This window comes from Vidua chalybeata, chromosome 18 (assembly GCF_026979565.1).
Source record: "Vidua chalybeata isolate OUT-0048 chromosome 18, bVidCha1 merged haplotype, whole genome shotgun sequence".
NCBI classification, from domain to species: domain Eukaryota; kingdom Metazoa; phylum Chordata; class Aves; order Passeriformes; family Viduidae; genus Vidua; species Vidua chalybeata.
In genome coordinates, this window is record NC_071547.1 from 1,033,717 (window position 1) to 1,058,006 (window position 24,290).

General features: G+C 45.5%; 1 protein-coding gene across 3 annotated transcripts in view; it reads right to left on the bottom strand.

Annotated features, from left to right (window-relative positions):
- Positions 1 to 277: 277 nt before the first annotated feature.
- GLT1D1 (glycosyltransferase 1 domain containing 1) overlaps positions 278 to 24,290 on the bottom strand; it is a 45,892-nt gene continuing 21,879 nt past the window's right edge. For 2 of the 3 annotated variants that reach the window (XM_053959828.1, XM_053959829.1), the window contains exons 7-12: positions 18,840 to 18,935; positions 17,765 to 17,814; positions 11,949 to 11,992; positions 11,352 to 11,472; positions 8,240 to 8,338; positions 278 to 2,411 (exon numbers count right to left, since the gene is read on the bottom strand). In XM_053959828.1, the coding sequence (XP_053815803.1) occupies positions 2,265 to 2,411; positions 8,240 to 8,338; positions 11,352 to 11,472; positions 11,949 to 11,992; positions 17,765 to 17,814; positions 18,840 to 18,935 (557 nt within the window). In that variant the 3' untranslated portion in view covers positions 278 to 2,264. The remainder of the gene's footprint in view (positions 2,412 to 8,239; positions 8,339 to 11,351; positions 11,473 to 11,948; positions 11,993 to 17,764; positions 17,815 to 18,839; positions 18,936 to 24,290) is intronic. The other variant, XM_053959830.1, reaches the window with a different exon arrangement.

Here is a 24,290-nt window from a genome sequence, read left to right on the forward strand (position 1 = left end):
GGACTCTCAAGGCTCATTGAGTATTTATAGGCCTGGGCCGTCAGAGCTGGGTGAGATGTGAAACGTCAACCCAGTCGCAGCTGGTGACCATGAAATCCCTGCAGTGCTGGCCCAGGGAGAGCCCTCAGAGGCTGGTGGGTGTCCCAGAGCCCAGTGCCCCCTCAGCTCACGGCACCTTGGGCCGGTTCCCTTCTCCTCCCGCGTGCATCCCTCGTGCAAGGGCTGTTTGTGCTTCTGCCGTGCTTAGCACATGCAAATGAGCATGCTGCTTCCCAGATGCAGATTTCATATTTATAGATTAAATACAGCCTGAAAAATCATATGTTAATTACATTCCGAGGGCGTAGCGCAGTTTCTCACTTGAACATATTTTGTTTTGCGGGAATAGCACAAATTCCAGATCAATGTATTTATAGTTGAAGCTCAGTAATAAATGTATCAGGCTGCAGAAAAAGCTTTCTAATCATTACTCTTACTAATCACTTACCATCAGCTCAGTGCTTAGGCTTCTACCCCACACTGTGGATTTGTTTATTTGCTTTTAAAAACCTGCTTTTCTCAGAAGACAACCAATACTACTGGAAGGGCAGGGGGGATGGCTGAGGATCAAAGCCAATCAAGCAGAGCATCAGAAGTGAGCTGGCAGAGATCTCAGAGAGGTTTTGAGGAACAGGGCGCCCTGAAGTTGGCTCAGTTAGCTGGAAAAGTCCTTTTTTATTCCCTATGAAGGTCCCCTGCAGTATGTGATGCTGAAAATCCAGTGGCCAAAAGGCAGCCAGCAGGGCCCTGGAGGTCCCCTGCTCTCCTGGGACAGCAGCAACAGCCAGCTGGAGCATTCAGCTGCACCCCTCCAGCCTGCTCAGGGCTGGCTGCTGGCTTTTAAACTCGGGGGGAGCACAGCTGCACCTCCATCCCGTGGCACAGGACACTCCAGGAGTGTTTAGGAAAATCGTGCTCAGAAGGGAGTGCAGCAGTGCTGGGGTTTTAAATCCCTTGGGGATTGTTACTGAAGGCAGTGCTGAGCAGCCCCAGCACAAAACAAGGAGGGAAATCCGGGAGAAATCAATGTACAACATTGAAACTGCTTTCTTGTTTACTGTACCAGAAGCTTGCAACACATCAAAAATAGAGAGCAAAGCTTAAAATGCACAGTGAACTTCATTGTGACAAAGAAAGTCTGACACAACAGCCACTGAAGTCAACAGAAAACATTTCACAGGCTCTCCTTTGGGCAGGCTCCAGACCTTACAGAGCAAACAGGCTCCTAAGAGCAAGTAGTTACAAAAATGCCCCTCATTCCTTTTTTCTCTAGATGCAAGTCCTTGGATGACCAATTACAGACTCAAAGATATGTCCATAATCCCTGGGCTGACAGGGATGATTGGTGTGGACTTTGAGCAGAGATCAGTCTCACTTTCAGACAAGCCTGCTGCATTGTATTGAAATGCAGCCTGAGAAGCCACAAATAAGAACAAACAGCAGCAAAACACACGGTAAATTGAAAATACCTCCACCCCCCCATCCCTTTTCATAGGTCTCATAAATATTTTAACAAATAAGTAAATCACAGAGGGACCAAAGGAACTGGCAAACCAAGAGGTAGTTTATGTAACAGAGCATCTCTGGCACAGCTCTGGCACCTGGGCCAGGCCTGGGCCAACCTCCTGCCCTGGCCCCAGGGGCAGAAATGCAGGCTCAGGAGAGCTGGGCCATGCTCTGGAGGGGCTGCAGGGCTCAGGGGCAGCACAGAACACCCTGTGCTCCTCCTCTGCCCAGCATCAGCACTGCCTGTGCTGTTTGTGATGCTCCTGCTGCCTCGGTGGAGGCTGAAGGAAGCTCTGGTGTCAATAATTGATCCCTGTGGTTGTGCAGCCTGGGCTTTAGGCCAGGTGTGTGCTGTGCACCTGGATGTGTTCGGAGGGGTGGCAGTGGGAAGGAAGCTGCTGCTGCTGCTGCTGCAGGGGGGTGGGATGCAGCAGGGGCAGAAGGTTTCCTGAGAGCTCTGTGTGCCAGGAATGCCCTGCCCTGGGGGGCATCACAGCAGCAAACAGCTGGCACCTGCCCCAGGGGTGCTGACCCCACACTGAGCCTGCTCTGGGCTCAGCTGGACACCTGGCAGGGTCTGCAGCAGCTGGGGTCGTGGTTTGTTCAACTGCAATGACAATGTCTGACTATTTTTCTAGCAGGAACCCGAGAGAAACCCAAAGCTAATCACATTTCCATCATTAAAGTGCTCTGCTGGCTCTCAGCTGCAGCCTGCCAAGTCACTGGAGCCTCTGCACAAGATTCTGGTAGGTTTTCCTTTCAGCTTCCCAGGAATGATGCTTCTTCACGTAGTCTTTGGCCCTTCTTATAATTTCCTTTTCCATAATGGGGTCATTCATTAAACTCTTGGACAGCGCAACGAACTCCTAAAAAAGATGGAGAAAAGAATCAGTTGAAATGTCTTTGTAAAAGTCCTGATGATACTGGAATAGCTGGTACCTGTCCAACTGTGAGCCAGGAGATGAGGCTGTCCTAAGTCATTTTTCAAGGTCAAGTACCATACTTTATTTATAAACAATGATTTATAAATAATAATTTTCTTTTTTTACATAGCCCACCAACTAAGACATTAAAAACCAGACAATTCACATTTAATGACACAAAAAATTGTCTGCCTACCCAATGGTTGGAAACCCAGGTTATAAATGAATTGCCTGTTCTGCGTGGAGGACAACTGGCATCAGATGTTTGATCTCAGCTCAGCCAAACTTTTACCTCATTGCTACTGCAACACCTTCAGTGAATTTCAAGGTAAGGCTAAGAAAGTCCCAACACAAGCACAGTGTAAAGATAGGAGCAGGCATGCAGCACCTGGGCACATACAGACACAGCAGGGTTAGCTCAACAAACACACAAAAAAAAGCCATATATTCCCTTTAACTTCACTGGGCAAAATACCAGAGCCCAAAGATCACAGCTGTCCTCTGCCTGCTCCTCTGCCTCTCTCATTTACTTCTAGGCAAGAGAAAACTCTGAACTTCAAACCTGTGAAGGGAGATCTGATGTCTGAACTAATCTGTTCTGAGCAGCTGGTCTCATTTCCCATCAAGAGACAACTTCCAATGCTTCAGCTTGATTACAAAGGTGCTCAGATCTGTGCAGAGCAGTGCTGTGGTTCAGCTCAGAAAGGCAGACAGCTCTGGTGGCAGTGGGAAATTAATGTATTACACAACTGGTAGTGAAGATCAGCACACAGGGACGGGGGACAGAGAGGATGGGAGGAGGAGATCCATTATTTACACAGGCTGTAGCTGTGGAGGGAGACACCCCAGCTAAGACCAGAGTTCATTTCAACATTAGGTTAAGGAGACAACCATCCTTGAAAATCTGAGTACACAAGAGTGTCTCAGAACCTCCACAGCTATAAGGTCTTTGGGTTGAACTTTGGATTTTTTTGGATGAACTTTGCAATTGCAGTGCACAATGCACAGTGAAAAGTGACCCCTGGGCCACGCTGATGGGGAAATCACTGAACAGAAATCATCCAATTGCCTTGAAAATCACAGTCATAAATACTGTTCACACTGAACCACATCCCCCAACTTTAATTTTATGCTCCTGTGGAGGATTTTATTTAAAGTAATGTTTAAAAGTAATTTATGTAAATTACCTAAGAGCAGAAGCAGCAATGTAACATTTCTTGACAGGTAGTCCTATTAGCATTCTTTTAAATTGTGGATATGGAGGACAAAAACTTGGAAACATGTAAATGATAGAAGAAATGAGATCCTTATTCACAGTTACAATACTTAGGGCTGAGGATAATCTCAGGAAAAAATGCCAAACTGAGTCCAAAGCATAAAATTTGAGAAAATGCAGGAGAGAGAAAAAGCAAATGGAAAAATAGCAGGAGGTGGCGAGTAAGGACGTCTCAGCTTTGCCCTCCTCCTCCTCATGCAGTGTGACCACCCACGAGTCACTTGCAATCCCACTGGAAGCCAATGGGGAAGATTCACTGTGACTTATCTGGGTTTTGCCTCGTACCCTCGGAGCAGCTGGCCTAGCTTGTCTGCAGGTTGGGATGCTCAGCTTCAGCTGGCAATAACTTCATTTTCCAGGTGTCTCCCCTAACTACAAGTGACTCGCATTTCAGTGGTGGTTTTGTGCTAGGTCTGGACTTGCAGCGTGCAGACATCCAGAACTCTGAGCTCGTCCAGGAAGTGCAGCAAAATTCCATTTTGCTTTTCCAGAGGCCCGTGATACATGAAGTAATTACAGGGAGGCAACACGTCTCCAGCAGCTGTTCTGCTGTGTTTGTGCAAGTGATGTTTGCACAAATATTTATGCACTCCCATATTTCCTTGTAGCTTCAGTTTTGGTGAAAGAGGGGTCAAATTCACAAATTGCCTTTCAGTTGTAAAACCTAAGGGCATGGCTTTCAGCAGCCCAAGTGAAGGAGGTGATCTCTATGCTACCTTACTACGTGGGGCCATCCATACTTCTACCAAACCTGCATTCCCTCACAAGAGTGGGTATAATTAATTTACAGGTGGCAGCAGAGCACAGTGTAAAAGTTGAGGCTCAGCAGTAAGTCACAACCCAGAAAAACGGGAGCAAATCATCTCCTGTGTGTCCAGAAGCACTCTCACATCTGCCCTTTTCGTGGGAAGTGCTCCACCACAAACAGGCCTTTTTCAACAGCAACATCCATAATACAGTTTTCTCCTGGTAAATTGACCAATCATCCCTGAAGAAAATGTCAACTCCTCTGTGTAGTACCTAAAATAAATCCTGTCCAATATTTTGCAGAGACACAGAAGCACAGGTATCCAGGAGATAAAGCTGGAAAATGAGTGCACTGAGTAAAAAAGGATGAATAATTCCTCAATTACCACGAGAGCTGCACTGGTGCCGCAGCTCACACATAATGAAAAAAAGATGCATGGTTAATATATTATTTATATAATGAAAGTAAGGCTGCAATTAAGCCAGTTCAGAGCAGCTTCAGCAGACAGAAAAACGTGCTTCTTAAACAACAGCACTGACCCCAGGGGGGCAGAGGCCAGGTGTGCAGGCAGTGCCAGAGGTACCTGAGGGCAGGTGGAGCCCAGCTGTGCTCCCCCAGTGCTGCTGGCTGTGAGCTGGAGTGCTGGCACTGCCACAAACTCAGAATTGTTTGCTCTGGGGGAAGGGGCAGAGCTCTGAAGCCCTGGGCTGTTTCCTGCCCGTGGCTGGCAGAGGAAAGCTCTGGATGTCACAGCAGAGCTGCTGCTCCCCGCGGGGCTGGGCATCCCTCCCACCCCTCCAAACCCTCACAGGGGCTGCCCAGGTCAGCTCCATCCACCTCTGTCCCTTCTTACTGCCTTGGAAGTTTATTTGCCTCCTTCTCTTCATTTAGGCCCTTCTGTGAGCTTTTACAGACATGGAAGATAAAATTTTGAAACCCAGCCTGCTGAGTAACTTTTTGTGTCTTCCCCTTTAGCACAGTTTTGCATTATTTATTGCCCCATTCTAATCTCTTACTTTTTTTTTACTTCAGGTCCCATTAACTCAGTGTCAAATATTCCATAAACTTGCAAATTCAAGCAGCAGCAGGATCAACCCATGATTTAAAAGTGATGTGCACGGTAATGTGCACAAAGGATGGAGTGTGAGGAACAAAACGTTCCAGGGCTTTCCCTTCCAGGTTAACTATCTCCAGCTGAGTGCTGGCTCCAGTGACTGGCAAGGCTTTTGCTACTTCCAGCCAAATGCAAATGGTTAAGGATGGCTGCAACGAGACACAACATTTCCTACTTTCCTGGAAGCCACAAAAGCTCACTTCCAGCAAGAGGAAAGCCAGCAGCACTCAGCATTTAAAACAATTCTCATTGCATAATGGTCAATGAATACCCCTCTACTTTGGCTTTCAAAAGACAGCAGGCACAACTGCTCCTATCCAAGGTGCTGCAAAGCTTTCCCCCCCTCAGATCAGAAACAACTGAAAATAAGCAATGCTTTGTGCTCCTGAGCTGTGGTCCAGCCTGCATCCTCACAACCAGACAGGATCCACCAACTCAGCAAGGAAAATTCCTTTTCTAATCCACCAAACTTTTCTCATCTTTGGTGGTCCAGATTCTGCCAGCCAGAGACAGGCTCTCCCAAGCACCTAGACACAGGTCTAGTCTTTTTGTAGATTAAAGGCATTTCCTCACTAACTTGATGCATCTGAGGGCACAGCAGAAAAGATACTTAAGATGTCAAAGTAATCGAAGTAAAAAAACCCAAAAAGTTTCCTACCAGAACATGTTTTCCAGTCCCAACACACTCAGACCAATCTTCTGAGGTCGCATTCTAAGTGCCATGGGCACTGTCCCTTGTCCCAGCAATTAAAATGTCTTCGAACTTAATTGCATTTCTTTGATCTAATGTGACTCTCAACCTCTGGCAGACTGTGTGCAGTGGCTTAAAAACTGTATTTGATATGGTTTGGGGAGATAAGGAACAGGAGTAAGTGGTTACTTTATCTCCAAACCCCTGAGTGCTGAGGTTTGGCATTCTGAGCTCCTCTGCATGAACAAAGTTCTCCAACAGCTCTGCAGTGGGACGAGGACATGCCCTGGAAAGAAGGGTTTTCCTGACCCATGTGCAGCCTCTGGGAGTTCATGCATCAAGTGACAGCAATAAAGTTCCACAGGGCTTTCACTAACGGAGCTCCAGCTGCTGTTTTGCAGAGGAAGGGGCATGTCACCTTCCCTTCTCGGGGTGCTGCCCAAACTTTGCTGATTCCAGTACAAACATTTCCTGCAAGCTCACGTGGTAATGCAAGTCCTCACCTCAAAGGGATTCTGAGACAGAAGAACAGCAAAAAGGGGCAGCAGCAGCAGTGGGATGGGGGGTTCTGCTCTCTGGCATAGCAGAGGAGGGAGCTCAGGCAAAAAGGGGTTCATAGAAATTAAAATTACAGTGGTCTAGGCATACTGACAGCCTGTGACTCCTGCTCTGCTGCAAAGAGAGTCCTTCAGTCCTCAGCCCTTTGCCCAGAGTCCCTGATGGCACTGGGAGCACTTCTGTGCTTCGAGCTGCACTCTGCCCAGGCTGAAAGCCACAGCAGAGTTTTAATGGATCTCAAATCCCAAATAAACCCCTGGAATGTGGGATGCTTGGAGACCACAGAAGAGGCTCCTTACAGGGATGTCTGATGGTAATTGGGTCTGTTTTTAATAATGTATTTGAATTCCAAGCCAAATGCAGGCAGGCTGTTGAGGGAAACAACAGAGTGTGGCAGCATTAACAGCAGGAGAGCTCCCAGGCCCCTGTTCAATAGGGTTCTGTGTCCTGGGAGTTTTGGAGGAGCTGGAAGCCAATGAGGTTTTTTCAGGGAATACATGTACACAAGCTATCAAAGAAATATTTGGGGTTTTTTAGAAACCACTGGAAAAACGGAATAGTCCAGAAACAAACAAACAGAACCATACTTGAATTGGAAGAGTTTTTCTATTAAAAACTCCTTCAAAACCAACCAAGAGGATTCACCTTCCAGAAACACAACTTAATAGGATGCATTAATCACACAGTCCATAATGTAAATAAATATGTTCTCTACTTTGTAAAATTATCAAATGGTGTATTCTAGTATGTTTTTTAAATCTTGAGTTGGATAAAACTCTGAGGGAATCTTTTTCTGAGAATCATTTTCCATGGCATACATGAATATGCAACAGCAAAGCCCTAATGCAGGAAAATATGCTGAAATGAAACTTTCCAGTATTGAAATATGGGTAGTGTTGCCTCTCTTCCCACTCTTATTTAACTTCCCTGAGACTTCATCCTAACACTTCGCTTAATTTTATCATTAATTTCTCTGACTGAGCAACATCTTGCATCTAAAAATACTTTACATTAACACTGACTGCTAGAAATTACAGAAAATGTGTCATCTGAAACTCGAGGCTCATTCTCTTGCCGAGCTCCAGCTTGTCTAACACAAGTTCCTGTTGCAGTTATTACTGAAGGGAAATCTGACACATCCAGAGCATCTCCTGCAGGGTTTGCTTCTGGAACCTTCAAGCCCCAGTGCAACAAGTGGCTGTGAGCAGCTCACACAAACCTTCAGCAAGGCTGACACCTAGTACGAGCTGCCTGAACTGCAAATGCAGGGCAGGCAGCTCCAGGAAGGAGAATCTGAGCAAAACTGCTGGGAGGAAACTCCAAGTGTCCAGCCAGACACAGGCCTGGGACAGACAATGAACCCAAAGCTCTGTGGTTTGCTTACCTGGGGAGTTGAAAACAGCAGTCCTGTTTCCTTGTGTTTTATTATTGCTGCATTCCCAGGAATGTTCCTTGCCAGCACTGGGATTTCTAAATCCATTGCCTAGAGGAATATAAAAAAAAGGAAACAACAGTTTATAAGGATTCATGGATTTCGAGGTGCTAACGATGACAATTTTAATAAGAAAAGCAGAAACAACAACCCAAACTCCCTTCCCACCTCTCCAGATTTTTAATTGAAAAACACCATTCCCCAGAGAGCACTGCCAAGCCACTTCACAGAACACAGCTGCAGCTCTGAGCTGTGCAAAGCCTGGGCCCTCAGCTCTGCTGCTCACACGTGTCCTGGTCTGAGGCTTGAATCACTACTGATGAACTGGGGGGTCTGGAGATGCACTGACTGTACAACCAGCAATACTCATATTGTGCAATTGTCTCAGTGTCAAATGAGAAACAAACTCCAAATCTTCAGTGTGTTTCATCCTGACTCCCTGTCACTCCAGGGAGTGCACGAGGGCACTCCAGAGTCAATGCATTTTTAATTGCTGGCATTACAGTCCTGCATGAGGGGCAATTCTGCTTCAGTCCACACAGCAAGGAAACAAAACTCCAAGGAGAAAACCATGATCTTTTATACTTTGGACAAAACTGAAGAGACAAATACCCAGGCTGATAGGGTACAGGAAGGGACTGCTGGGACTTAACAACATATTTTAATAATTTAAAATACCCAAGAAAAGCACTGCTTAAATCACCACTGCAGGTGTATTAGTCTGAGCATAGCATTTCCATAGCCCTGGCACAAACATCTGCTTTGCAGCAGTTAGTGCTAAAAATAACAGCCCTTAATGACAAAACCTGTTCTGCACTTTGTATCAGAAAGGAGCAGATGATCTGGGGTCATTCAGACACATTAATGAAGCTACAGAGCTGATGACTGATTGAAGCTGAGCACCGAGCTTATATTTAATTCCCTGTCATTTCCAGACTCTAAAGGGAAAGACATTTGCTCTGTCTCAGACTTGGAGGGCAGGAACTGCTACACAAGAAAATCTTCGGGTCCCCAAATGCACAGGTACCAATGAATTATAGCTGCTGAAAGACAGAACAGATGGCCAAATACTTCAGATGCAGGGCTGCCTTTATGCCACTGGCCTTAACCAAATGGATTGGGCTGTAAATAATTACTGCAAGAAGCGGCTTCAAATTTAATTTAGATACTTAGACTACTTTCAAGCAGTAAAAAGAATCATTTGCATTGTTGAAAATATGTATAATTTACTGACCTAGGTTCCAGGAATAATAGCACAAAACAACATTTTAGTCCACTGGCCATCTGTTTTGTTACATTATTTTGACTGCAAATGAGTTTTGCTGCTCTTGCAGGAGGATGCAGGGTGTAAATTGAAGCTGTGGGAGCGTTACCCACTAAGCATCTCCACCCAGCACTAGAGGGCTGATAGAGCAAAGGCAGGCTTTATTTACCACTCTGTCTTCTGCATTGCCCCTCATTTTCTTCCTTCTAGCCTATGCATCTTCTTGTTGGCTCTTCAGTTTTACTGCTTTAACACATCCCTTCATCTCTAGTTTTTTGGGTTTTTTATTTTATTTTTATAATTTGCTCTGGCTTTTATTCCAGACTGCTAGTGCTGCACATGTTGGCCAAGACTGGATTGTGCCTCACGGCACAGTAGAGTCTCTCCAACTTCCTTTTCTACACTTTTTGGTAAAATGGCTTCTCTTTGGTAAAAGCATAAGAATGTAATGATTTTTTCAACAGCTGGAATATTCCTGAGAGCACAGAAAAGGGCTCCAATGGAATGGTGCTGGAGCCCAAACCTTGATGTTAGCAGGAACAGAGGGAACACAAAAACCTTTCAGCAGAGGTGCCTTTTCCACCAGGAACGTGCACAGCTCCTGAGCTCTCAGAGGAAGAGATGCATTTTTAATGTCTGCTCTAATGCTTTGTTTTCTCTTCTTCAAATGCCAAACACAAACAGATCAGTTACAGTCAAATCTCAGAGATCTCAGAACCGGCTGACAGAGTAATTAGTGATGGCTCCTGGCTCTTCCCTACCTCGAGGCAGGCTGAACTAGATGGGATTATATATTTATCTCATTTATCTATTATATATTTATCTCACTCTGAAATACTGTTTACAGATTCACGACCTTGTTAAATTTTGAACTTTGAGGACAATGAGAGTTGCATTTCCAAACTCAAGCCTGTTTTCTCCAGCCTAGGACCAGAAGATTTTTATGCAGAGTTTTCAGCCTTATTATTTAACAAGATCTCAGCAGATGGCCCTTCCTGCTGCTGGCCATCCCAGGAAAGAACTCCACGGAAAGAACTTCACTTCTCACAGGTGACAGAGAGGTGTTTACTCTGAGGACTCTCAGATGAGTGGAAATGCTGGAAATGCAACTCATTAGAAACAGAAATGGAGGCTCATTAACACAAATGGTGTAATAATTTCTGTGATCTTCTGAGATCCTGATGAACCAACATTCAGCACCCACCAAAACAAATGGAATAATGAAAGGCATTTGCCCAAAGAACTTCCACTTCAAGTACACTTATTTTTTTTCTGAGAAAGCACTTGATACTAAGCAGTGCCCTACTTTGACAGGTATAAAATAAAACTGGTTATTAATTTTCAATACTGATGGCAAAAGGATTAACTCAGCGTGCCATTCATTCATTAATCATTTCAGAATTAAATAACCAAATACAGCTCTTAGATTGCTTTTTGAAAGGATGTAAAAGTAAATGAAAGTTCATTCTAGCAACATTATAAGGAAGTGGGTGTTGAATCAAGCCTGGTGACAACCCCAGTAAATCAGAATGATTTCTACATCTCAGGTCTGTATTGTTAATTTGGCAGGATTGATAAAATTACCTTCTAGCCTTTAAAAATAAATAGAGAAAGCACAACAAACTGTCAGTTCAAGGGAAGAAAACCTTAATTGCTAACACTCGAAAAAAGAAATATTTTAGTTTTGTCTTCACTAGCTTTGAAACACGGGCATCAAAGGTTGACAGGCATTTCCAGTGGCAGAAGGTGAGTGCAGATGGAGGGTGGCCTGTCTGAGTGACCCCAGGAAGGTGGTGTTACCTCCAGGATGGCAGCAGACATGCCCTCGGAGATGGAGCTGTTCACCACGGCCAGGCTCCTCCTGAGAGCAGCGTGCAGCTCCTGCTGGGGCAGCTCCTGCAGCACGTGCACCCCGGGGGCCCTGCAGCCAAAAGACACCCAGAGGAGACCTCCTGAGGCAAAGGAGCCCTGGAAAGGCTCCCGGGAGCTCTGGAATCCCTCCCTGTGAGGGGCAGGCTCCGGAAGGGGCTGCCAGAGCCATTTGGGATGTTTCATCCCTGGCCGTGTTCAAGCCTGGAGGGGGCTCGGGGCTGTCCCTGCCCGTGGCTGGGAGGGTGGAACTGGGTGATCCTTCAGCCCTGCCATGGTTCTGTGAATAATAAATCTAAATCAGAGTCAGTCAGGTGGGATTTAACACAAAACATCAACACACTGGTTATTCTGGAACGTTCAGTGTTTGTGATACCTGGCCTGAGAGCGTTCCATGCCAGGTGATCCTAACAGAGCTGTCAGCCACACAGAGCTGTGCATGGACACTCATTTGCACACACTTCATTTAAAAAGGGGCAGCCAAGTGCCTTCATTCAGCAGATAGCAGCTTTAACATGCACTTCTTACCTTTTGACTCTCTCCTTAACTTCACTGGTAAAAAGTGGATCAACCTAGAGAGGAGCACACACAGAGGTCAGTGCCACTGACCACTGCAGCTCATGTTTGACATACCCAGAGAAACAAACAACGTTTAGGACATGTTTAATCGAAAATATTTTAAATGCTGAGCTTTAAAATCATGCCACAGGTCTGTTACTCAGTTGTGTCAAAGGCCTGGTGTGAGAAGTCCTGTGTGAGCGAGGGGCAGGGCACTGATGTACCCAGGGATTGTCCCTGTGTTCTCTGAGTAAAAATGGGCCTCAGGAGCTCAGGAAGCAGCCTGCATGTAAACTGAGACACTCACATAAATGCTATGCTCTGGCAGAAAGAGTTGTTGGAAATCTAATAAACACAAAATTCTAACCCCCAGTAAATAACAAACACAAAATTCCCAGCCCCAGTAAAAAACAAACACAAAATTCTAAGCCCCAGAGAATAACAAACACAGAATTCCCAACCCCAGTAAATAACAAACACAGAATTCCCAGCCCCAGTAAATAATAAACACAAAATTCTAACCCCCAGTAAATAACAAACACAAAATTCCCAGCCCCAGTAAAAAACAAACACAAAATTCCCAGCCCCAGTAAAACATGGAGGCATGCTGCAGTTGTTGAAGTCTTGTCTAAGCTGGGTTTATTTACAAAGCTTTGCTCTGTCTGCTGCTTTCAATTAGCACGATTAAAAGAAATAAACAGAACTTGAAAATCCTTAGCTAGACACAAAGAACAGAACTCAGCTTTTTTATTAAGGCTGACTGACTATATTAGATTGATACATGATAGCTTGCAGGGAATAACATGACTTTTTAATGTATATTAATATTTTGGGTTTGGTTGCTGCTTTTTGTTTCAGATTATGAGAGAGAGAACACTCACAAAGTGTTTTAGAAAACACTTCTGGTAAAAAGTCAGGATTTATTTTGTAACTATGGCTGCATGCTTTGAACACAAAATTGATTATTTTATGAAAACTGGGCTTCAGAAATGAAAAAATTAAAGTGAATCACTCCTGCACTAAGGAATCAATTCCTACTGAATACAAACTAAAAGCCTTGCTTAACTGCTTAAAAAAAAAAAGTATTTTTGCTATTTCAAAGTGAATTTCCCAATTGCTATTTCTGTCTAAATACATTTTCAGCTGTTCCCCCAAAGTTCTATTCTGATGCTGAGTTCCTCTCATGAGGAGCTACCCTCTGCTTCCATTAAAACCCCTGGAGTTCTTGCAATTGATTTAATGAGCAGGGGAATAAGGTCTTGTGTTCTTGTCCCTTTAGAAGGATCAGAAAAACTACAGCCTGTGACTCATAAAATCAGTGAGATGTTAATTCCTGTTCCCTCGACTTCAGTGGAAGCCAGGCAGTCTCCAGCTGCCTACAGACAGAACAAGCTTGGAGCTGGACCCTGCCGGTGAAAATGCCAGGAATCCTGGGCTGAAAGTGAGAATTGAGGTCAGATATTGCTCAGGGTGGGCACAGCAGTGCCTTGGAGCTGCATGCAGGAGCTGCCTCAGCCCACGCTCAATCCTACAGGAACTGGGCCCAGCAGGAGCTGCTCACCGAGCTGGGAGTGCACTGGGACCATGGGAGAGCTTCCAAAGCCACTGACTGTGCCTGGGGGACTGAGCACAGGCACCCAAAAATGTCCTGAGAACAGCATCCTGCACCCAGGCACCCTAAAATGTCCTGAGAACAGCATCCTGCACCCAGACACACAAAAATGTCCTGAGAACAGCATCCTGCACCCAGGCCACCCAAAAATGTCCTGAGAATAGCATTCTGCACCCAGGCACCCTAAAACATCCTGAGAACAGCATCCTGCACCCAGGCACCCAAAAAAAAAAATCCTGAGAACAGCATTCTGCACCCAGACACCCAAAACCATCCTGAGAACAGCATCCTGCACCCAGACACCCTAAAACGTCCTGAGAACAGCATCCTGCACCTAGGCACCCAAAAATGTCCTGAGAACAGCATCCTGCACCCAGACACCCTAAAATGTCCTGAGAACAGCATCCTGCACCCAGGCACCCAAAAATGTCCTGAGAACAGCATCCTGCACCCAGACACCCTAAAATGTCCTGAGAACAGCATCCTGCACCCAGGCACCCAAAAAAAAAAATCCTGAGAACAGCATTCTGCACCCAGACACCCAAAACCATCCTGAGAACAGCATTCTGCAGCCAGGCACCCTAAAACATCCTGAGAACAGCATCCTGCACCTAGGCACCCAAAAATGTCCTGAGAACAGCATCCTGCACCCAGACACCCTAAAATGTCCTGAGAACAGCATCCTGCACCCAGACACCCTAAAATGTCCTGAGAACAGCATCCTGCACCCAGACACCCTAAAATGTCCTGAGAACAGCATCCTGCACCCAGGCACCCTAAAACGTCCTGAGAACAGCATCCTGCACCCAGGCACCCTAAAACATCCTGAGAACAGCATCCTGCACCCAGATATCCTAAAACATCCTGAGAACAGCATCCTGCACCCAGGCACCCTAAAACATCCTGAGAACAGCATCCTGCACCCAGATATCCTAAAACATCCTGAGAACAGCATCCTGCACCCAGGCACCCTAAAACGTCCTGAGAACAGCATCCTGCACCCAGGCACCCTAAAACGTCCTGAGAACAGCATCCTGCACCCAGATATCCTAAAACATCCTGAGAACAGCATCCTGCACCCAGGCACCCAAAACCATCCTGAGAACAGCATTCTGCACCCAGGCACCCAAAACGATCCTTTAAAAGTATGTTCTTCCATCCAGGCACCCAAAAACAGCCTGAGAACAGCATCCTGCACCCAAAACATCTCCAGCATCCATCTTCCACAGGCAGCATTTGTGGCCACAATAAATGTTGTTACTGCTCAGCACAGAGGGCAAATGCACTCACCAGTTCCCCATCATTTGTTAAAGCATCACCAGCTCCCTGTAATTCATTTGTTAAAGCAGCACAGCTCCCTATAATTCATTTGTTAAAGCATCTCAGCTCCCTATAATTCATTTGTTAAAGCATCTCAGCTCCCTGTAACTCACTTGTTAAAGCCCAGCCCTCTCAGGGCTGCACCTTTCCCAGTCTAGAGCTCAGAGCACAGCAGCTCGAGCTGTGGGACAGTTCCTGTCACAGGAGAAGGGGTGACACGAGGAAAGGGGGGTTGGGCACCCCCAACCAGGTCCAGATGTGCCACTCAGGGAGTCTCTGCTGAAAAGGAACATCCCAGATGTGTCTGACAGTGCAGGAAGTCACAGATCAAATGCTGCACGAAGCAGAAGGGGCCTGCTGAGCACAGAGCCCGCCGTGATCAAAAGCCAGCAAATCTTCTGGAAACACACAGTATTAACATGCTGCCATATACAAATATTAACTCAGCCTGAAAGAATGGTCCAGGAACATTTTATAGTGCTGAGACTCCAGACTTTGTAGGGGAAAACAGGTCTCAGTACATTTAGGATTCTGTCAGAGTATCACTGCAAGTGAAAGGCTTGAGGAATCTGCAGAGATATTCAAAGTGGAGAGGGAGAACTTCCTCAGTTTCCCAGGTGTCTGAGGTTTTGGCAGCACCACTGGGAAAGGAATTCCCTTCACTCTCAGCAGCAGGTGCCCCCACGTTCCAGGGGTTATCTGATGGAGCAATGTTCTGTACTGCCTAAAAAAACCCAAAAAGAGCCCTGAGAGGTTACCCAGAAGCTGAATGCTTTAAACAAAACTTTAAAGTTTTGTGGCCTTAACTTTTTTTTAAGTTGCATAAGCTCCTATTCTTGGAATATGGAGCTGCTGAAAATGAGCTGCTGTTCCAAATTTCATTATAGAAATGAACAAAAGGAAAACTGGAAGTGGAGACAAATGGTGAAAATTTTACATAACACAGGCCTCAATCCTGCAACATTACCTCGATTGCACCATTTGGGACAATCGTGCATAGAAAATACAGGGAATAGTATCTAATCTTCTGGCAGCAAATATATCATCTCATGGAAGTAAAGCAGAAAATAGAGTGTGGGCCTTTGTTCTTTCTCTTCCTAATTAATATAATCCTACTGTATGAGTTTTTAATATTCACAATAAAAATTACATGCTTCATAGATGGTGGCACTGATTTTCTTAAGATTTTTGAGGTTTGAGAAGCAACATGAATAAGAAGAGCACAGCTAAATACCAACAGAGCTGAGATGTATTTTTTTTTTTCCTTTAGCAATATTTTAGTTCCATGAAGAAATATGTTCTAAAATGTTTTAAGGAGAATCAGCCCTTGATCCAGCCTATGCACTGCCACTGGGTTATTTCTGGTCTGTGAAGACATTAGCTTATGAGAAAGTGAAGCAAATTTAAAAAGACAACTAAAATGTTTATAAAATCCTCACTGGAGGCAGCAAGTGCATCTTTTGATTCTAAAGCACAGCTTCATTACACCTGCTCTAGATTTGCCTTCCACACCAGTTCACTTCCAAATCATTTTGTGTATTAGCGTGGAAAAAGCCCAGATAAAATAAAAACATAAAAACAGCTTTTAACAATAAAATCCTATGCCCCCAAATTTGCAAAGAATAAAACTGAATGAGAAAATAGAGGAAACTGTTCTTATTTGCCTATTGAGAGTGTATTTGTTTTTTTATAAAGCAAATTGCCTGCAAGTTTTCAGGCTCATGTGGAGATGAATCAGAGATGAGACTGATGCAGAGGGAACACATCAGCCAGATGAAGCAGGGAAGCTTTCAGTCCCCTTCAAGCACCAGGGAGAGCTTGTTTCCCATGACACAGCTGCCTCCTCAGACCTTTTCCCTGCTTGAACCACGGCTTCAGGCTGCCTTTCCAAGCCCTGTGCTGCAGGATCTGCGTGGAGAACACTGATTTCCTTCTCACAAGCCCTGCAATTAGTTCTGTAACTCTAGCATGAAGTTCCATAGGCAGCACACAGAAGGAGAAGAATCAGGACAGAGGTACCAACTTTAGGATTATTCTGAGATGGGGATGTATTAAAAAACCTCAGTTTCTCCCAGGCTTTAGTGCTCTGAGATTTTAATGGAAAAGGAGCTGGGTTTGTGAGCTCCAGCTCTGTCCTTGCTGCTGGTGTCAGACAGAACCTGAACCTCATTTTGCACCTGCTGGCAGCTGATAATTGTGCATGAACCCAGCAATGGCATCAAGCCCAGATGGAAAGGAACCAGCACCCAGCTCCACGTGAACAAAACAAGTGAGAGCAGGGATAACGAGCACCTGAAGCACCTTCACAGCACTGAAAATCCTCATTAGCAATGCCTGTGGAAAAAAAATTCTCCCAGATGGCAACTGCTGCCTCTCAAGACATGTGATTGGCTCATTTCTAAGTTACTCCTATTGAAATGGGCATTGCTAATGTTTTGTTTGCCAAAGTACACATTTTAGCAGTTTGAGAGTGTCTAAAACCCCACAGGTGTAACAACAGTAGCCAAGAGTCAAATCCAAGTATTTTGATGGTTTTTCTGTTCAGAACTCCTTCCTGTGATGGGGTGAAGCAGTGAGGAACAGAGCTGGGCTGCCTCAGTGTCTCCTCCTGGAACAGCCTGGGAGCTGCTCCCTCTGCACTGCAGGAGCCCCTTTATTGGCAGTTCTGAACTCTGGCCACTGGAACCACTTCCACAGCTCAGAGCTGTTGGGAACAGCCTCACAAGGTCTGGCTTTGGAGCTTCTTATCTCTGACAGAAATCCTCTGACCTAGGTTCAGTTTGGAAGAGAGCTGAGGTATCTCAGACGAGGTAAATGGAAATATTTAGAAATAAACATTACAGCAGCAACTTACTGCAGGTCCAATAATGCCCAGATGGACACTGGGATCCTTTCTGTGCCAGTCTGAAACAGAAGAGGAACAACTGTTTTATTAATAAAAATTATTAGTTTTTAAATCAGTATAAATAGCTCCATGATTAAAGAAGAATTAGACAAATATTGTATTGCTACTTTAAAGACTGAATGTGCACCAGATTCCATGCTCAGCCCTCACATTACTCCTCAGAATTCAAATATTAGCATATCTGAAAGTCAGTATTTAGCCTTTCTGCTTCATGCAATCTCTTCTGACTCAAGGGTTATTTAACTAAGCTCAGATATTAATTTTGAATCACTCAAGAGAACAATGCTCTGTATAATGCAGTGATCATGGCCACTAAGCCAAAATGACTCGAATATTTTCCTGTGTAAAGGAACATGTGGAAGCAACTGCAACCATTACACCCATTACTCAGTAACATGCACAAGAGACATCTGCTGCTCTTTGAACCCCAGAACAAACCAGTGCAGCTCACTACAAACTGCATTTGTTACTCAGCACCACAAGGCTTCAAGGGTTATAAAAGTCACGGAGTAGTGCAGGCTAAATTTCCAGCTCAGAATGCTTGAGCCTCTTACAGACACAAACAGAGCCTGGCAAAAAATTCCCTTTTGTGCTACGAGGAAACTTCAGCCCAGTCTGAGCACTGAGCCAGAACAATGGGTGGGAAAATTTGTCTGCAGCTTCAATGGCATTAATTAGCACACATGCAAATCAATGCAACAGCCACGGGACAGCAAGAGAAAAAAGTTATTTTGAAGTAGATGATCTTTTCTTTTGTCTTCCATCAATACTGCATGTAACAGCAAAACAGTTTTCTCAGCAAGCAAAAGCATCAAATCTTGCTTTGATTTGAATGCTCTGTTATTCCCAGCAGGATGGAAAAGACATGGCACAGAAATAATGTGTTGAACAGATCAATGGTTACACAAGAATTTCTTTTTTCAAATGGAAATATATGATGATGTTTCCTGCCATAAATAAAACCTCAAACATTAAAAGAATGCACTGAGTGACAAACAAGAATATTCAAACAGCCAGCACTCACCTGAGAAAGCTTCTACTAAATACAGAGGGTCTTTGACTCTCCGGAGCCCACACACCAAAAGAAACAGGTGCACACTGTCTGTGTCTGCAGGAATGCCTGGAACAAACGATTGTGAAAATCAGTCAGTGAAGGAGGCCAAAAAGCTGAGCACTCCCAATTGTTCCATGAGCACATACAATGGTAAGAGCAGCAAAGAGTGGATTATGGAAAATTATCATTATTCCCCCCATTTCCTGCTCTTGCATCAATCCTAGATTGAGGATTTACATCATTCTAGAGGGCACAGGGGTTTATTTCCAGAGGCAGTCAATGTGCAGGACTTGGGGGAAGCTCTGGTGGTGTTCTTGGACCCCAGAACCAGCTTTGGGCCCTGGCAGCTGAACAGCTCCAGGTGGTTCTCAGTGCTTTTATCCTAAAATGAGTAACTTTGCATCCACCTAACAACTCACCACCCATTTCCAAATGTGAGATTTGGTTAATCAGTGTAGGTCTCAGAGCTCCTGATCTGACATTTTTGTAGCTGAAGATCAGGAAATGCCCCATCGTTCTCAATCCCTGTATGGCAGCACTGCTGCAGAACAGTTAACTAGAAATTGAATTATTGCAAAGCATTCATTTTACACTTATTGCTAAAGCACAGGTGAAAAATAACTTGGGGGAAGAAACCTCAACATGGGAGCTTTTACCATGGAAAATCCCTTAGCTATACACAGCAACAACTCAGAACTGTGTGGGCTTTATTAGGAAGAGAAGGTGAGCTGTAGGATATTGCACTTTCTGTGGCAGGACCATTAATCCAGGACATTCTGGACAAGGCTCACCGTGGGATGAGCTTTGCTAAAATGTGTTTTGATAAAGCAACACAAGTCAAAACCTGCTGACTGAACACAAACAACCACCTGAACTCACAAACACCAGAGGCTTCACATTCGATTTGCTGCACTGAACACATCAGTTTGGTGTCCTGCAGCTCAGCCCCTTCTGGAGCTCGTGGGTGACAGGGATTACCAAGCCCAGGCAGCTCTGCAAGGCCCTTTGGGGAAACCAGGGACACCACAGCAAGGCTCTGTTTGCATGGTCACAAATGTGCTTTTGAAATTTAAATCCAGTTCAGAATTCTCCCCGTCACGGGGTTCACCACTGAGTCTGTTTCATTCCACTTAAAACAACCCTGAGGTCAGAAGTGGCTGCAGCAGACATGGTAAATAACATTTTACTGGTTATTGGGACAGAAAATAACTTGTAGTTTATAACACAGAAACATTTGGGCTGGAAAAGCCATTCCTCTGGTGCACTGGGCCATTGATACTGTGTGGTCACAGACCTGCAGCAGTGCTTGCAGTTTATGGCAAACTCACACCAAGCAAACTACCAAAAAGTGTCACCAAAACTCAGACTGCACCGCAGCAATCCCACAAGGCACAAATGCCCATTTTAAATTATGGACTCCCACTTGTTGATGCTGAGCTCTGGCTGTTTAGAAACAAAACTTGGAGTTAGTGCTGAAAGCTCAGTCACAGGAGGAGGAAACCAGGTTTTTCTGCTCTATAGAATTACTGCACTTTTGAAGTAACTGCTCTTTTTTATGTCTATGGCTTTTTGTTTCTATCTTACGGCTTTCAGCCTTTTCATTTCATTAGATAAGGGTTTAAAGCCCTAGTAGAGCAGTTCTGTGCAGCCCTGACTGCCATTCTGCTCCCTGGGTGAACACCTGAACCCAAAAGAGAAGGAGGGAGCTGGTCCCACAGGCATTCACACTCAGTTCCTGTGCCATTCAAAGGTGCTTGTCCCAAGAATCTCAATTACAGCCCAACTGTTTCACCAGTGAAATGACCTAAAATAATATTTATTAATGAAACTAGCCCACCCAGCTGACCTCTCTCATTCTGAAAAGACATTCACATTTCTCAAAGCAGACTATCCCCCTCATGCCAATAGCCTCACCTGCCTAGCAGGATGTTTTCTGCACCTCCCTCTGGAACAGCAGCTGTGGGGACACTGGGCTGCAGACTGGATCCTGCTGGATCCCCCCGTGGCCTTTCTCAGACCTGCCATAAAGGGCCAGTCCAGCAGGCTTTGCCTCTCCAGCAGTGGAAGGGGTGAGAATCTGCTCTAGGCTTGTTCCCCTGTCTGCTGCAGCTCTCAGCACCAGCTGGCTCATTCTGACAGGCATTCTTTGCCCCCTCAGTGCACTCACACAAACCATCCCTGTAACCCTGCCCTGCCATGGGAGCTTGCTCCTTCCCTGCCCACTCGAGACCCAGCTCCAGCAGCCCCCGTGTCACTGCTCACTTGCTGCCCATGCCTGGAATGGGCAATTCCCCGTGGAGCTGCCTGCAGCACTGACTTCCCACCTGGTGCCTCCTGCAGCCCTGCTGGGGAAAACCCACCCACCAAAAGCCATTTGTCCCTGAAAGCAACAATTCCAGCACAACGTCCTCTCAGGACACTGAGCTATCTGAGGTGCAAAGGCTGCCCTGCCACCACAGCCACAGCTGCCCGAAAACTGCCCTTTGACAAAGGCCTTCCTTCTTTTTCCTTCGGCTTGAGCAAGACTTCAGTGTGTGGATTTTTGCTGTCATTCTGCCTTTTGCAGAGGCAATAAGATACTGCCACCTCGTGTGATTGTGAAATGGAAACACGTCGGTGTGGCACAATCAAGTGATTTTCTCTTTTAGTACATTCCCTGTGCCACTGCCTTGTTTGACTGACAGGCAAACGCCCAAATAACAAAAAAATGCTTCAGTCTTTTTCTCCCCATTTCTGTTGGTGATCCAAAAGCAAAGATTTCCAACAGCACACTGTGCTTCATTATCTCTTCCCTCATGTATCTTCCTGTTAGCTTGACAAAGAAACACAACATGGAAAGATTTGTACATAAACCCGGCAATTAAAAAATAAAATTTAAAAACAACTGCATGCTATGTGTTTTCCAGCCATCCTTGAAGATTCACTCTGCACTAAATGCAAGTACGGCCCTGGCACTGTAATTAGCATCTCTGTCAGTGTCATAAAGAATTGTTTTGAGTCAGTCAGAGATGCTGCTGCAAACAAACGTTGTCAGGGTTTGTCTGTGCTGTGCTCTGGTGGCTTTACCTTTGCAAACAGCTGCACTCTGCTCACAGCAGGTCTGCAGCAAGATGGGGAGGTCAAGGCAAGGCAGGGATGGAGAGGAGAGTGAAACATCACTCCTGTCCTCTCCAGGTGTCCCCAGGAGCAGGGCATGGTGACAAACGAGCTGCAGGGAGCCAGGGCTGGCGTGGAGCTCCCAGAGTCCTGCCCGTGGAGGAGCAGAGCTGGTGTTATGCTGCTCAAACTTTGACATTTCAGGGTGGAATTGCACGGCCAGAAGGGCACCCAGCTGCTGTGCCAGAGGGTTTGCTGTGGCACTGAAACCTGGCACCAAATCTGCTGGCTAGGGGATGAAATGGGCTCAATCCTCAGGATTCCTTCCTGCTGACTGACTCTGAGTCAGGGCATGGCCTAGGGAAAGTTCTCAGACCTTGGCTCGTCCATCCAGACTTCCCCAGTCACCTGCAGGGGGGCTGACATGAATGGCCCTGGGTTTAACTTCTGCTCCCCTGCTCTGAGGCCTTCAGGTGCAAGGCAGGGGAGAGAATGGAGACCACTAAAGATGATAAACCTTCAGGTGCAAGGCAAGGGAGAGAATGGAGACCACTAAAGATGATAAACCTTCAGGTGCAAGGCAAGGGAGAGAATGGAGACCATTAAAGATGATAAACCTTCAGGTGCAAGGCAGGGGAGAGAATGGAGACCATTCAAGGTGATAAAACAGGAGGGCATTTTCACAGTGCAGCTGCTCTTCACAGCCACTGTTCCACAGTGGCCACAGAAGCACAGAACCAGGGAATCATTTAGGCAGGAAAAGCCCTCCACATTCACAATCCAACCACCAACCCAGCCAAGGCCAGCACTCACCCACACATCCTCTAAACCCCTCCAGGCAGTCCAAACCACCCCTGCCCTGGGCAGCTGTGCCACTCTTGACACCCCCTAGGGTGAAGAAGTTTTTCCTGCTCTCCAATCTAATCCTCCCCTGGCACAACCTGAGGCCATCTCCTCCTGATGCCATCTCCTCTTGCCCTGCTGTTGTTACTGGGGAGAACAGGATTCTGACACAGTGACACCTCACACTTGGGCCATTACAAAAACCTGCACAGCACAACACGAGCACGGGCAGCAAACACAAAAGCCTGAATAATTTCTGAAGCTTCAGCAGGGACATCGTTTTTCTAAGAAAGGCAGGAATAAGTACAAGTGTTATCTAAAGAGATCTGGAAAGTGTAGATTCATTTAACTCCATCCCTCCAGGTACTATCAGGAAAAAAAAATGCAGCAGTCATAAGTGCACAATAAAAATAAATGTATTACTGCAAATCTTTAATCTTACTGAAAGCTGCAGGCCTGGAAGTGAATGAGTAATACCAAGCATTAGCTTGCTGAGAGGTAAAGAAGAAGATTTAAAAATTAATTTTCCAAGCTCTGATTTCAAGTTCACTGTTGTTTTCTACAGACCTTCAGAGAACAACACCAAGTCCATATTACTTAGGATTATTCATCCGTTTCTGGTTTTGTTCAGAAACAAAATCTAAGCCATGATGAGATGGTGAGGGGAAATAACCTTATTTTCTTTCCTGGTCACTTTGAACCATAGCAGGTCTTTTACTCCTCTTGAAAATATTTCATTTATCCACCTCCTGAGCACCTGAAAGCATTGACTGCTGTCCTCAAAAAGGAAATCCACAGGTTTATGGCTGAGGTTTCAGTCTTTAAGGCAAGGATTTTATTTTCTTGAGACTGAAACAGATAAATTCATCAAACTGCAGCACGAATCTTTGATACTCTAAATCTTTCAGTTCATGGCTTTTCTTAAGTTCATCTCCCTGCACACTGAAGAAACACCTGCCATGGGCTCCTGCAGTCCCCTGGCTGCTGGGTTTGGGTGCCTCTCTCCTGCTCAGCTGCAGAGCCCAGCCATTCCCAGCCTGTCCAGTCCTGCCCCAGGCACTGCTGCCACAGAGGCTGCACCATCAGGAGCCCAGCTAGTCCTCATTTCAGTCACCTCAAACAGATTGCTCAGATCCCAGACTTTTATCACTGTGCCGTGTCGCTTCACAAAGCAGCCTGTTCCCTACAACCTACAGAATCACAGAATAGTCACAGAATCACAGAATAACCACAGAATCACAGAATAGTCACAGAATCACAGAATAGTCACAGAATCACAGAATAACCACAGAATCACAGAATAGTCACAGAATCACAGAATAATCACAGAATCACAGAATAACCACAGAATCACAGAATAGTCACAGAATCACAGAATAGTCACAGAATCACAGAATAATCACAGAATCACAGAATAATCACAGAGTCATGAGGCTGGAAGAGACCTCTAAGATCATCCAGTCCAACCCATGCCCCAACACC